This window comes from Falco punctatus (assembly GCF_963210335.1).
Source record: "Falco punctatus genome assembly, chromosome: 11".
Taxonomy (NCBI): Eukaryota; Metazoa; Chordata; class Aves; order Falconiformes; family Falconidae; genus Falco; species Falco punctatus.
The window spans coordinates 7,659,725-7,674,430 of record NC_137591.1 but is presented as its reverse complement, the minus strand read 5'-3'; the positions used below and the strand labels follow the sequence as shown (position 1 = coordinate 7,674,430).

At 42.4% G+C, this 14,706-nt stretch overlaps 1 protein-coding gene across 1 annotated transcript in view; it reads right to left on the bottom strand.

Moving 5' to 3' along the window:
• NRDC (nardilysin convertase) overlaps positions 1-14,706 on the bottom strand; it is a 28,526-nt gene that overhangs the window by 3,691 nt on the left and 10,129 nt on the right. The window contains exons 7-25 of the mRNA XM_080406244.1: positions 14,082-14,204; positions 12,521-12,578; positions 11,491-11,564; positions 11,238-11,307; positions 10,762-10,839; positions 10,218-10,338; positions 10,081-10,139; positions 9,462-9,516; positions 7,917-8,021; positions 7,519-7,642; positions 6,899-6,985; positions 6,165-6,284; positions 5,384-5,435; positions 4,123-4,273; positions 2,877-3,004; positions 2,376-2,538; positions 1,100-1,131; positions 692-830; positions 181-228 (exon numbers count right to left, since the gene is read on the bottom strand). Of these exons, the coding sequence (XP_080262370.1) occupies positions 181-228; positions 692-830; positions 1,100-1,131; positions 2,376-2,538; positions 2,877-3,004; positions 4,123-4,273; positions 5,384-5,435; positions 6,165-6,284; positions 6,899-6,985; positions 7,519-7,642; positions 7,917-8,021; positions 9,462-9,516; positions 10,081-10,139; positions 10,218-10,338; positions 10,762-10,839; positions 11,238-11,307; positions 11,491-11,564; positions 12,521-12,578; positions 14,082-14,204 (1,787 nt within the window). The remainder of the gene's footprint in view (positions 1-180; positions 229-691; positions 831-1,099; positions 1,132-2,375; positions 2,539-2,876; positions 3,005-4,122; positions 4,274-5,383; positions 5,436-6,164; positions 6,285-6,898; positions 6,986-7,518; positions 7,643-7,916; positions 8,022-9,461; positions 9,517-10,080; positions 10,140-10,217; positions 10,339-10,761; positions 10,840-11,237; positions 11,308-11,490; positions 11,565-12,520; positions 12,579-14,081; positions 14,205-14,706) is intronic.

Below are 14,706 nucleotides of genomic sequence, written 5' to 3'. Positions count from 1 at the left end.
CACGCTGCCCGCCGCTGCGGCACGCCGGGGATCCTGGCCCAAACGTTCGGGTTTAATCAGAGTGAGCAATGGATACACGCTGTCCCCCGGTACCATTTAGCCCCGTGGCCTTATCCCAGCTCCCAGCAGCTTTCAGGGAAGACACTTCTGATGAGGGAGGAGACACGAACACTAACTTACCACGAGCAGTTCCATGAGGGTATATTCCCTTAGGTTCCTGGCACCTGACTAAAAAGAAAATGGAGAATTTAGAGTGATTTCGTGGATGTTCTGACCAAGCTACCAGCTGTGGCACACACCTCAGCCTGGACTGCGGCGCTAAGCTACAATTCACAGCGGGGACAGGTGGAAAGTCCGTGTTTTCCACGGGGGCCTCACTACAGCCCTCAGAAGAGAGGGAGGGGCTCTCACCCAGGACCGTGAGATCCGTGGGGGGACACCAGGAAATCACCAAGGCACAAACCCAGCTCCCAGCACTAGCGCAAGCCGGGAGGGGGAGATGCCGGTTTCGGGGAGCCCCACAGGCTGCGAGAGCCCACCTGGGTTCAACCTCCCAGGCCTGCGCTTACACGAGGATCCAGTGTCACACCCCCGCCCAGAGACTGCTCCCGACACCGTGACGTTACGTACAACGGTAGCACCATCCGCTACCCCGGGGAACAGGGCAGCGCACACCCAGCTAACGCGTTACCTGGTAATAGACCGTCACTTCCGAGTTGGCGTCGCCTTTGTTGAGAGTTTTCACCTTGCACAGCAGATGGGAGTTTGGCAAATCCACCACCCGGAACTGGACAGGGCAGGGATGGGCCAGGGGAGCAAACTGGAGCTTTCTGAAGGGCGGACAGACAGCAAAGTGTCCAGCATCTGCTCACGTCTCAGCCAAAACCAATGTAACACCCAGTCATTTACACTCACTCTGACATCATTTTTCCCCTCTCCCAAACCAGAACAATGCCCGAGGAACAGCCACCGGCAGCGCTGTGTCCAGGAGGGGAGAAGGGAATTTCTGCATCGCTCCCACCCTGACCCCTTCCGCCGGAAAATTATAACCTGATGAGTTTTTACATCATGAGTGGTGCCTAAGTCAAGAGATACTTACTGAACGACGTAATTCAGAAAATCCTTTGCTTCCTAGGAGAGAAAGCATAAACGTAAGTTTTATTTAGAAGAGAATTACTACCCCAATTTACAACCGCACACCCCAGTGCACCACTTGAGAAAGTGACACACACCCCCCCCAAGCACGAGCTCTGTCACATCACCTACGTCCCTGCCCCCTCGCCTTATTCCAGGTCCCTCTGGACGCCCCCCCCCACAGTCCCCAGGCAGCTTCTTGCCCTGTAACTTCTGCAGAAGGAGAATGCACAAGGCAGAGAAACGGTGCCAGCCATCGCGGCAGCAAAGGGGGGACACGGGGGGAGAGAAGCCCCCCTCTTGCGCAGGAAGCTGGAGCTCTGGGAGGACAACCCTGGGGCTTCTTAAGTGAAAGAAACGGGAGGAGATAAGAGAAACAGTAACACTGATGCAGGAGTTACAGGGCTGCATGTGCCACACTGTGAAAGGAGCTCAGCCCGCAGAGGCTGCAGCGAGAAAAGCATTTTGAATGAAGACTCTTCGCAAATCACGATTAGGTTCTCCGAGCTCCTTCTGTTCCGCAGCCCAGGAGGGACAGCGGACCTTACAAGAACCTCACCTCCCGCAGGACATTAGCACGTTTTATTTAGGGGGCTTTAAACAGTTCCTGGACAAACTTCTTGGCACAGATCACAACTGCTGAAGGTTTCTCTCCCGTGCCACGCACTGGCACTCAACAACACCGGACACAGGGAGCTGAGCCCCATTACAAGGCTGTTTTTAAAAGCCTGACAGGACTATGTGTGACCTTGGCCCAGGCTGGAGTCTTCAGTAAATACTGCAGGTGTTTGACAGCACCGAAGGTGCCTGAATCTCCGTGAGGTTTGATCAAACCATGCAGGCAATCCCATTTGCAGGATAAATGTACTTGGAGGGAAGCCGCCTCCTGTGGCACCACCATGGAAAATTCTCGGTATCAAATACATCAATACACTAAACAACATGAAAAATGGTGGCAACAGGGCAAACCGGTTACAGGCATATTGCTACCACGTTTTTCCCTCTCTGCAGTTTAAATCTAAATTCCTGGAAACTTCTGTTTGAACTGGCACCTATGGACTCCCGAGTGGCTTATCCAGACAAGCACTCCTGAGCTGTTAGAGGTGAAGCTGCCCTGCACAGCGAGCACAGAAGAGGCAACCGAGTCACCCGGCAGCTGAGCACTGGAGTTGCGGCGACTGTGTTAAAGGCAATTTTAAGAAGAAGTTGGATCGCGTGCCAGCTGCTGAAGCTGTACTTACTCTGCTCGTGAAGTTTCCTTGTACGAGACCCTCTACAAAGAGCTGTGATTTGAAAGCCTTAACAAAGGACGAGAGAGACTCAATGGAAAGGCCGTTCATCAGCGTCTGGTATTTATCTATCATGGACCACCTGCCATGCTCTAAAATCAGGAGGCGCACATCCCTGCAATGCAAGAAAGGAAGACAAAACCACAGGCCGTCAAGAGCTGTTCAACGCACAAGATCCCATTTCCGACTCGGGGTCGTGCTGGAGACAGGGAGGCGGTCCCCAGGAGGATTGCTGTGGGCTCTGATGCTCCCCCAGCACCTGCTGTTGGCTACGGGTCACTTCAGCAGCTACCTGGATGTTTGATATGCTGGGCACAGAGCTGCTTGAGCTCTCTAAGCTACAAGCAAACCCTGGAACAAGCCTGTGTGAGCGCAGAGCAGCGATTCCTGAGCTCTTCAGCTCAACCTCGACACTCACTGCGCAGCCACTTTTTGCCCTCCCCCAGAACTCACTTGGCCAGAGTTTCAGGTTTGATGAGGATGTTGAAGTACGTTTTCTTCAGCTGCTCTGTTATCATTTCAAAAACTGCTGGAGTAAAGCTGAAGTCAGACAAGTAATCAATGATGAGCTGAAACAGAAGCTGTAAAGAAAACAGTTTTAAGTCAGGGGTTTGTTGTTTTTTTTTAAAGAACCAATTTAAACTTCATCCTATATAATAATAATAAAAAAAAATCATTGTTATTTGGTCAACGCAGGAGATGCGCAGTGTTACTAAAGCACATTCCCCGGTTCCATTTGATATTCTTCACTACACAATTTTATACCAAATTACAGTCAGTTTCAAAAGGACAGTATCTTTAGAACGCAAACGAAATAAGCTCAATATCCCAAATCAATAGGAGTTTCCACATTCTACCGGAACAAACCTAGCCTGTAGCTCCAACATTTCTGTACTAGATATCTCAGTTCTTCCTTTTACAGCTGACCAGCGCAATATCTTTGCGACAGAGGAGCTTCCACGATTAAAAAAAAGAATATTCAGATCACGCTATTTGCATCTCTGGCTTTTTCTGTTAAACCTCTGACATGACTGACAGTCTTGTTAAAGCTCCAGTCAAGCTCTTGCCATGACAGTCTACGGAAGCCTGGTGGCTCCTTCCTCTTCAGTCACTAAATCCCCTCTGTTTGGGCTTGCCACATCTCACACAGCCAGCGTTTAGGGAATGGGAACAGGGATCCCCAATCCTCGTAAGATAAGCTCTTGGCAACCCAGCAAGAGAAAACTGCACCCAAAATGAGGATGTTCAGAAGCTGTATCTCTACAGTCAAACTGTAAACAAAACCTATTGTCAGACACGCTTCCCCAGACAGTGTGCAAACAGCCTCAGCTTACAGATGGAGAGGCTCTAACTCTCCATAGGGACATGGGAGACTCATAGCTCTTTTTAAAGGAAAAGCTGTTAAAGTCTTAATGGAGATACAGCTATTAATTAAAGGAAGATTTCTCTTAAGTCAGCCTAAGGTCAGTAATTTGAGCTTGTGTAAGTGAATAAAACTACATCTCTATACATGCAAGCACATGAAAAAGCATTTGCTGCATTATCCTGTATCTGAACAGAGATACAAATTTTCCAATGTAAAATACCCCACCTAAACATTCCAAGCTCCAGCCAGCTAGGCTCCAGCTGCTAGGACAAAAAGCACATACACTGCAGAGCAGCATGCATTAAAAGTACTTAGAAGATCAGCAGCACTTACAGGTAGTTTATGATTGAATCCTTTCACTCGAATGACCAAGCCATGCTCTCCAGCTACCAGCTTGTATTCCAACTGAGCGACGTCTGCTTCATAAGCTGGTTCACCGAGATTGTGGGAAAGGATGCTCACAAATGTATCAAACAAAACTATGCTGGATGGAGAAAGGGGCAGAGGGTTAAAAAGAAAGAAAAAAAAAGGACGGAATAGAAGATAAAAATCAAGTCAAATGAGTTTAAGGGTACACACAAGAAGTTCTCCAACAGAAATGAATACTCGAGTACAATGAGATTCAAAAAGAAAGTTTCAACAAACCCAGAAACACAAAATGCAAGTTTTTCTTCGTTCAGAAAGCACACCATACTAAAAAATTATTTTGACATTCAACTGTTCTTTGCAAAGAGTAAGACTCCAGCTTTACACGATTTAAGATTTCTTCTAAGACAGAAATGCACATGGTAACACGCCGATGCTCAAAACATCAAACCATCACAGAAAATGAGATTATTGCTATTTGTGTAAGGGAATGGGGGACAGATGGACTCAGTTATGCTGAAGACTTGAGTAATGAGATGACTATCTATCAAGATAGAAAAATAATAATAAGCTAGAGCAAAACAGGCTACACAACGTGGAAATCGCAGTCCGTACTTCCAGATCTTTGATATTGCCTGGATTCCAAATCGAAGGACAAACTAACAAAGCCCCGTTGAAAACAGATTTATAAAGGCTTTCCCAAAGCATCAGTTATGCAGGTCTCAGCAGGCTTGTGATAAAAGTACTATGAAGTTTGTTACAAATGGCAATGCCAGCCTAGACTAGAAGTGCAGCCCGTGCAGAGCTGTCACCTTGAGGTCTGCCTAACCGCTGGTTCCTAACTGCTGCTGCTGGCCTCTCCACCTGCACCTACAGGCTTCCAAGGTGCTGGTTCGGGACATGACTGCTGACTGCTCTTTTCAGGATCGACTCCTTCTCCAAGCACTTCCTTCTGGCATGTGCACTGCTGCTGCTACGTTATTTTTTCCAAAACTTGCACTGGGGAATAACACACCATGAAACTCCTATGCATGTGTTTGCTGCAGTAATCATCTGCTGCACAACCACCCTCCCTGAACTACAGAGAAAAGCAGAAGAGAAGTGTAAGAACATGAGAAAAGGAAGCCTTATTCTATTCCAGCTTAAAATTAATCTCTCTTCATGGTTTTTTATAAGGTATGGTAATTTAGTTACTCTGCAAGATAAGCACAAATAATATAATCCTCACTTCTCTGCAGACTGCTGTATCAACGGAGAGATGAGATGGAATCGAACATAACCTGGTAGGGACAAAGAAACTTAAATGAGTAATTGTACAAAAAGTGACAGCTTTCAAAAGTCAAATATATTTCCATCAGGTTTTCTTTGGTCACAGTCTGAGTCTAATGAAAATGGTCATTCAGCTCTAAGAACGCATTTTTGCTTATATTAACTCATCATCAAACGTCTTCTCTTTTTCATGCCAAAATCTTCCCTTAAGAGTATCAAATATTAGGACAAAGCTGTGCTTTGCAGAATACTAACTCCCACGGTGCAACCATTATAAATAAAGAAAAACTCCACAAAACATCTGTTTAACAGACATTAAAAACTGTCACGTCCTGCTTGAAAGCAGCAATGTATTTTCCACATTTGACTCAGATCCAGGTTGTATTTTTCTCTTTCTGTAGACGAGACTGTAGTCTCTTCTAACTAACGTTCCTTCATTCTCCAGCCCTTGTCTTACTATCATATTCTGTCTGTCCATAGTCAGATGTTCACAAGTCAATATATTTCAGTGACTCACATTTTTAACCTGAGGTATCAGCAGGGTATCTTTGTTGCAAGGTAGTTTCTACCTGCTTCTCTTATTATTGTAGCTAATAAACATATCAAAAGGGCCATGGAAGAGCTGACAGTAAACACTGAGTTGAAATGATGAACCGTATCATGGGTTATTTGCCTTCAAATAAATTTCAGCTGGTAAAACCAGGGACTTCCTACTCTTCTGAAAGCCCTACGGCATTTACCTTTTGGGATTTTGAATTTATCATCCTTCCTGTACCAGAGACAGCCTTGTTGTGTGCTTAGTGTTTTGACTGGATATTCCGTCTCAGGGCAGTCAGCAACTTTCAAAGCAAAGTCAGTGGCTAACAAAAGAAAAACCAGACCAAAACCAGAAGTGAGTGGGTTTCACAGCCAGGCTACCTGCATGAAAGTCTTTAAAATTATCAACAAAGTACATTTCCCACCCACCCCCACCCCCGCAGTTTGCTAAATTGTGTGTGATAATGCTTTCCTGGACCCAAAGAACATGTATTTTTCAGTTCCACACCAGAACAGTGGCTCAGAAGCAGTGCGGAAATGGTGATGTTGCATTCCACCCAGGATACAAGTTATGGGTTTATTTTCATTTGGTTTTGGCAACAAAGCCAGATGGTATTCAGATGCTTTCAAAACCAGCAGGATTAAGCAAATTAAATGCTCTTTTAGGATTCCAGAGAACTGTGTTACCTCTCATTGACAGTGTGAGGCCTGCTGTGTTACGGCTCTATGATCTGTAAGTTTACACCTCGGGAAGACTCAGTTCTCAAGCTTATGAATAAAAAGAATATTAAATAAAATTCAGGTGAACAGACCTCTCATATTCTTTAATTCGCAAAAACAGGTTGTTGTCAGGTGAAAACTAAGATTGTTGGTAAACTACAGAAAATATTCAATTAAATTCTTGGGGGAAGATTTCACTCATGCCCAGGTGTCTTACCTATGTATTTGTTTTCTTCTGGAAGGTGCAAATCCTGATTTAACTCAAAGTCACTGGCCCATAAATCACTCCAGTACTTGTCAATATCTATTAACAAACATAAAATGCATTTAGTTAAACAGGAAGGTAATACCCTATTCCCTGGCCAGCTATCTCACCTCTTGCTATCTCTGTCAAGATCTGCAGTACAACAGGGGTTTCTTAACACCACCTGGTTCACCGTGACTCTTTCTAAATCCCTTCCTACAAACTCTCCTGGAGGAGGAATGAAGCAGTCCTACTAAAAAGTAAATCAAGCCTGCCTGAATTAGTAATCCAGCTACCAACATGCCCTTCCTTCATGGTTTGTTTTCTTTTCCCTGTTCAGGACTTGAATGGCAGTCAAGTGGAGGATCGCTGAGATCCCTGCCTCCTAAAACAATTGTAAACTAGGGAGTGGGAATCAACTGAAACCAAACAAAGAAAATTGTGGAGTAGGACAGAGTATTTGATTAACAATGAGGTCAGTAAAACACTGAGGCTTCATTTCCCTACTTCCCTGCGGCTCTATCTTGTGTTGTCATCCTCTTAATATCTCTATTGCATGAGTCAGACGTTCTCCGTTGCTGCTGCTGTTTTACCTTCCACGCTGTATTGCGTTCCAAACCACTTTTCTTTCAGGTGACACTGGCCTTCATTGGCAGCAGACAGCAAAACGAGGTTGGCTCTCTGGGGACTGAGCTGGTTAAGGGCATCAGCAATGATCTGCAAGTTCAAGACAATACCTCAGTTCAAATGCAGCCCTGGCTCTGCCTGACCCAGCAAAGACTTCTCAGTCTGCACATAGGAAGAATAAGACATAACAAGCTTACAAAAAAGGAGACTGGCTTTCTGAATATAAAAAGTGTGTGTCAATTAATACAGAACCTGGGCCTGTATTACGCCTAATTATAAGTGCCTATATATGTGCTTATATTATACAGCGTGCCCGTATTTTCCTTACGTCAAAACATGTAATCAGAGTTCAGAGAGTATTTACCTCAGGCTTGTATTCAAACAAAAGCTGGTCTCCTGTCAGAAAATCCTCCTTCTGAAACAACTGCATGTTCTCACAAAGGCTTTCCACATAGTCAACTGGATCTGTCTGTAAGCAAATAAATAAAGCTGTTTTTCACATGGTCAGAAAATTAAAATGTCAATTTTCTGTTCTGAGAAGAGCTTGACTGGTTAGGTATGTTGAGCACGAGTTGCATGCTGTGCTTGTTATGGCATTTAGTTTCAGTTATTGAACTAAATACATTTCATAACCACATGTAACGCTCAGGACTCCTCTAAGAATCCTGAAATATCAGACACATCATCTTGGTAGAAGAAACCTCGAGCGTGCAGTTTACAGTCATTGAACCTACTGAATTGCAGACCCAGCAGAATACACTGCATGCCTCCAGGAAACACAAGCAGAGTCCTGCAATTCAAGATTTAGGGTCATCTGGAACCCGGAAAGAGCAAGCCAAGGAACTGCTGCTGCTGCATGAGCTATCTCTGATTCTGCTCCTTTCCTAAGTTCTCTGCCATGATGTACAGTGTAAGGAGGAAGAGAGTCTCCCATTTGGACATGGAAGTACAGATTGCCTTTTAACGATATACGACCGCCTAGTGGAGAGCTTCTCACCGAGTACTTTTGGCTTTTTCTGAACCAGCCAACATTATATTCTAAGTCCAGATGCTGACCACAGTTCACCTGGAAAGAGTTTGGACACGTCTGTGTCTGGTAAATGTAGTGGAAAACATGACCAAGGATTTCTTAAGACACTGTACACGTGAGGAAACATTAAACCTCTTCTGGGGCATGTAACTAGTTGCTTATCCCAAAACCATGCCTCTGTGACCATTATCCTTTAGGATGGCCACGTACCAGCTCTTGCCGTCAACCAGAAGAGTGGGCTGCCACGACTAAGTCATTCACCCATCCCTAAGGTACACAACCCTGTCAAAAAAGCACATGCATCCCCCTGTTCCTTGCTTTTACCTTTCTTCACCTTTAATAAAAACAAGTAAGCTTTTTGCTAATTCCTATTTCAGCAAGGCAAGGAGGACTTGACACAAAACGACTTTTAGTTTTGTAATGTTGTACCAGCAGGCATGGGGGTCGTCAGCACCCTGGCCTTTGTGAGGCCAGGTCACCAGCAAGCCACGCCTCTCACACAACCCTGCTGTTCTATTCCCAGAAATCAGCAGTGCCAAACCAGCTTAAAAAAAGTGAAATTAGGCAAAAATACCAAAAAGCCCCAATTTGGAGAGCTCCATGAATGGGCACAGAACTTCACACACAAGGGCCTAATGATCAGAACTCGAAGAGAACCTACCTAGTAGGTAGAGAATTGTAAAAGTAACATTTAATTCTGTTATGAAAAAAAGTCAACACTATTTCTCTGCCTAGAATACAAATTCCTTCAGCAAAATACAGCCTCATTAAGTGCATGATCTATTTCTGGTTAAACAGAACTTTGAAAATGTGTTTCAAAATCAAAAAGAAATCCTTTATATGGTTTACCTATATCAACACAAAACAGTGGATGAATACCTGCTCTTGATAGTGAAATTCATTAGCTTCAATCTTCTGTATTTCTTCCCATATTCTGCAAAGGAAGGAGAATAGAATAGAAGTGGATTTCTTCCATTATTCCACAACATTTATCAAGAATCTGAAAAAAAAAGCAGTCTTCTAGGAAACGCATCAAGGGTGAATTCAGTGATTCACTTCCTTCCATCCAAAAGGGCGTTTCTCAATTGGCAGAAAGTTCTGCTGTTTTCCAAAGAGGAAGAGACTCAACTACAAAGAGTCAAAATCTGATAGCAAAGTAACATAAAGGTTAACACCAGAACACCACAGCCCTGACTTTCACAGATTTGGCTCGACAAATTCATTTCAATAAACACAAAGCTGCACTAACTAGTTCAGCTTAGTAAAATTAGAAATGAGATCACAATAAATCAAACAAAAAGCACCAAGAAACGAGCATAAACATTTACCAAATTCAATTTTAAGCTTTTTTAAACCGATACGTTTCCCATGCAGACAAGCTTTACTACTGACTCACCGTTTATGCTCTAGTAACTCAACAAAGTGCAAACACTACAAATAAAAGGCTAACGGAGAAGGACAATCATGCCAATATCTGGATGTAGTGGCAAACACTTGCCTTTTATCTGGCCCTCTCTTCTGCAGCATCTTCACATACTGAAATACAATATGGGCCACCTGCAGACAGAAAGGAACAGATCAATTTTTCCAGATGTTAGGAAAACAGTAAGAAAATCAAGTTGCAGCAAACCATACCTCATAGAAGTGCTTGTAACCTTCATCAGTCAAGGTCACAGAAATGCTGAAGATGGAGTAAGTGGAGTTCTGTTCAAATCCCGTTTCACCATTTCCTCCATATAATGCAAGAGCCCAAAACCTATGGAAGAGTTAAAGGTACTTACTAATTACTCATTTCTGCTGTATTTGAGCTTAATTACAATTACCGTATCACAGCTTTACTTTAAAGGCTTTCAATCCGTTTACGGTTCACACAAAGCAACATAAAGGTGTGAACCTCTGGCTACAGGGTTTAAGAAAACAGTGGAAAAGCTAAGTTACCTTTTGGGGGTCTCTTAAAGATCAGTCACAGATACCACTGACCCATGGATCACAGACCAAAACCCACTTATTTCTTACTTGGGTTCATCATCAATTTAAGGAATATCACTAAAAAATGCTGACACAAAAAGGCAGGCTTGGCCTGGTTTTATATAGATAGCAAAAATGTATACACAAAATAGAGTTTGCCTTTATTAGTGATAGCAAAACATTTAATAAATATGCTTTAAAAAATACATACTTTTTCCTAAGGAAAGAAAGAACACTGCCTTTGCCTTCATGTCCCACCAGCCAGGAAATATAATGAAGAGGCTTCACCCTAAAAGAAAATTTGAAAGAGATTAAATGCCAGGAGGTAATAAGTTTCACAGAAAGAACTCAAATCACTAGACAAATGACTAAAATATACACTGTGTGCTTCTTCACGGCAAGTTTTTCGCTTTCAGGCACCGTAAAGATAAGCTACAAATGTGGCAGCTGAGAAGATAATGACTGATCAGAGTCAGTGAGGAATGACACTGAACCAGCTGTGTACCAATTCCACTCAATTTGGAAAAGGAACCATATCTGCATCAATTTGATTAATTTTAAAAAAGTTCTCCTAGGGAAACAAAGCGATCTGTAACACAAATAAATGAGATTATTCGGTTTGTTGTGAAAGTCAATGAATTATTCACAGCATACACGTGGCAGAAGTAAAATGCAGCACAACTGTACCTGTAATACTGTTCCTGTGGGGGAAGCGCCCAAGTAATACTCAGTGAATGAACTTTCCTGATTGGAACAACTGAACACAAATAAATTTAATGAATATAAATATACTGATTAGACATAGATAAGTTTTACATAATGCAGAAAGAATGGTTAAGGTATTCAGAACCACACAGAATTATTCTACAAAGTATCCAGATCACCCAGAGAAAATATGAAGTTAGGTATTCAAAACATTTAAACAAATTATTTTACTTACCTCTGTAAAGCTTGTGAAATTCTGGTGTGTCAAAAGGCTGAGTCAGATGGCCAAAGCTGGGTTTGGGTAAGCCACTTAAAAGCAAAATTACAAGTGTGATGTTACTGCCAAGGATTCAAAGCTACACTGAGATAATCACAAGACGTAAGCATCCATAGCTCTGACGTGACAAGAGGCGATGGCCTTTAACAAAGGGCACAGCCCAGGAGCCACCCAGCCCGAGGTGGAAGGCAGCCTGGCATTCGCTCGCACTCTGCCCACGCAACAAAATAATTACTCAGGATATAGACCCCCATCAGCTCTGCCCTCTCCTTCCATCCAAGGCAGTAAGAATAAAAAGTTTGCTTTCCTAACAGAGGAAAGGAAAGCCAAGCACAGTAAACAATTTCCTTTCCCTGGACTCACAGAATCTTGAGGGGTTGTCTTGGGAAGGAGGAACGAGAAGGACAGGGGTCTGGAGAGACAAACTTGTCTCTATGGTATTAGACTTACACAAGCGCATTTCCAAGCGCCACAGAAATAAACACCTTGCAAAACCAGAAAACAAAAGGGGAAACAAAATGCTTTTCAAGTTAGTAAAGCTTTTGCAAAAACCCCTTTTCAGACAGTACATTGGAGTGAATTATTAAAAAAAAGACCAAGTTCTAACCAGCTGCTGACCTAAGGATGACACTTAAATGCAAGCAATGGTGTTAATTTATTTTGCTGCTATTTATTTTTGACGCAAAGTAATGTAAATTGACAATCTAGGTTTGAATGATTTATCATAAAATCAAGATATCAGCACATTTTAAGCAAACGCTGCTGCAAGGCTAAGTAATTGTTAAGCAGAAACAAAGTCTTCCTGAAACAATTAATGCCAGGCTTTAATGTCCCAAGTTGCCCTTTTTTTTCCTGGGTAAGTATGTTAATTAACAAATGTTAATTTCCCTAGTTTCTCCAGTAAAGGAGATTTTTTTTTAAAACCATCATTTTTAAGAACAGATAATTTTATAATTTGTAATGCCTTTATGCACCAAAAGAATCTTACTTATTTGGGATCTCAGAGAAGATTTCCGTCACCCATTTTTCCAATGTATCCAGTGTTTCTAATAAGGAGAGAAAAAAAGAAAGCAAAAAATGCAATTTCCTGAAGATCTAAGATAAATTCTTTATCTTATCTCACCAGTTCAGTTATTTGAAAGAGGCTGCAAATTGCAAGTGAATTGCAAAGTTCTAAATTACAAGCTTCAAAGCTGTTGGTTTGAGCCAATTCTTAATATTCACTGAACTGTATCTTTGGTCATAGCTCTGGTTTTGTGTATAGTGCTGAAATCTCAGCCCGATACAACTGGGATTTAAAGTTCAGTAGTATTAAGTATGACTGTGAAAAGGGATTACTGACTTGGGGATCTACAAAACCACCAGTACTTGCTGGACTCATTCCATCACACTATGTCAAGAATACACACACCAGTTTTGACACCCAAATGCAGTCCTGCAGGGAGAAGTCGTCCTTCTCCCCACCCTCTTTTCTAAAGGAAATGTGTCAAGAACCAGAAGTTTAAGTGTTTTTTTTTTTTCTTAAATGGCTGATTGGAAATTGTTTGCAAGCATTCTGAATTCCTGAAGTGATGCTGTGTGTACTGAACAACATCAAAAAAGGCGGGATGGGGTGGAAGGAGGATTCACGGTTTCTTTTGTTGTAACAGAGATTGAAATACAAAGTTGACCCGGCTGGCTATCAGTTACCACTAATTTTCTTCACAATGACCAGTAATGGATTGTAATGTTTCTTCTATGTAAATGATTACTCAAGAGGCATTCAATGCCCTAAGTAGTTTACGCTCTAGACAGAAAATAAAAGCATAGAAGAAAAGAATCACCACTTCTATTATTACCGTCACCATTTTACAGATGGGAATTGCAATCATTTTAACATTCAACAAAACCCCTAAGCACAAACCTAACTTGAATATAAACAACTATTTATTTTCAGCACAGGCCTCTACTACATGCATAATTTCTAAGAAATTTCCTTCCTCTATTCTCAGCAGAAATGACCCATAGGTCTGAAGTTCTTTGCTTAAGTGAAACTCAGTTCCATTTGCATAGAATTTTCCAGTCTGGGGGAAAACTTAGAATCTCTGTTCTTCCTAGAGAAATGGTTTTTATTTTAAGACCTCTTTTGAAAGAGTCCCAAACAGAACAAGACAACTGGGAAGCCAATTTCAGTCTCCCCATCATTTTCTGTGGAGGTTCACTGTTGTTGGCAAAGAAACCAGAAGCATTAAGTCATTTAAGTGGTCTCACTCTACATTCCTACAAGATTCTTTCTTTAAATATATCGTTGAGATTTTACCTTCTGCATTAATCTGGAACCTATTCGACAGTTTCAGTTAAAAGTTTCCAAAGAAGTGGCAGGATGACAATAACACAACACAATTACTCAAGCCTTGTTTCATTTAGAAACCAGTCTAAAAGCTACATAGAAATACTTCTTGCAGGATTGGGCAGTCCACTAAAATGGCTTGGGCTACAGCTGAACTGGTGCCAAAAGCACTACACCAACAGCAGCAACGAGCCTGTTTTTCAGGAACAACTGATGTTACCTTTAGATTGGACAACTAAAGTCATATAGTGAGCAGAGTAATGGCGCTGCCAGAAGTCCCTCAGTCTGGTGTAGGTATCAATATTCTTCATTTTAGGCTCATGTTTGAGTGTATCCGCATTACCTGTAAACATTAAAAGGCGGTTAGTTATCTAGAGACTGGGTACGTCAACATCCAATATACTGAGAATTTCTTTTCCTCCCCTGGCACTGAGTCTAGTCAAGATAAGCACATTAAAAATACCTAATAGAAATTTGGCGTTAAAGGAATGTTAACTGAAATCATCATCTTTAAATTCCTAGTTCCTATTCTAAGGACAGTTGCTATGATAAGGAAGGTCAGAGTCCTCCTGAATTATCAGATACTGCACAGCTCACGTGTGCTGCCAGCTATTCCCCCACCAACAGAACTTGCAGAACAGGGGAGGAAAAATATGATGCTCAGTACATGTCTACAGAACTTCATAAAAACGATCTACATTTCAAAGCTGGGTAACTATTACCCGTCACACTGCAACTTACATGCTCACAGCACCACAAGGGTGAGGGAGCTAGGACTCTATTGTCCAGGAGAGGAAGGACAAATTTCCCTTCTGCTCCACTGACATGGCTGTGAAGGTCTACTT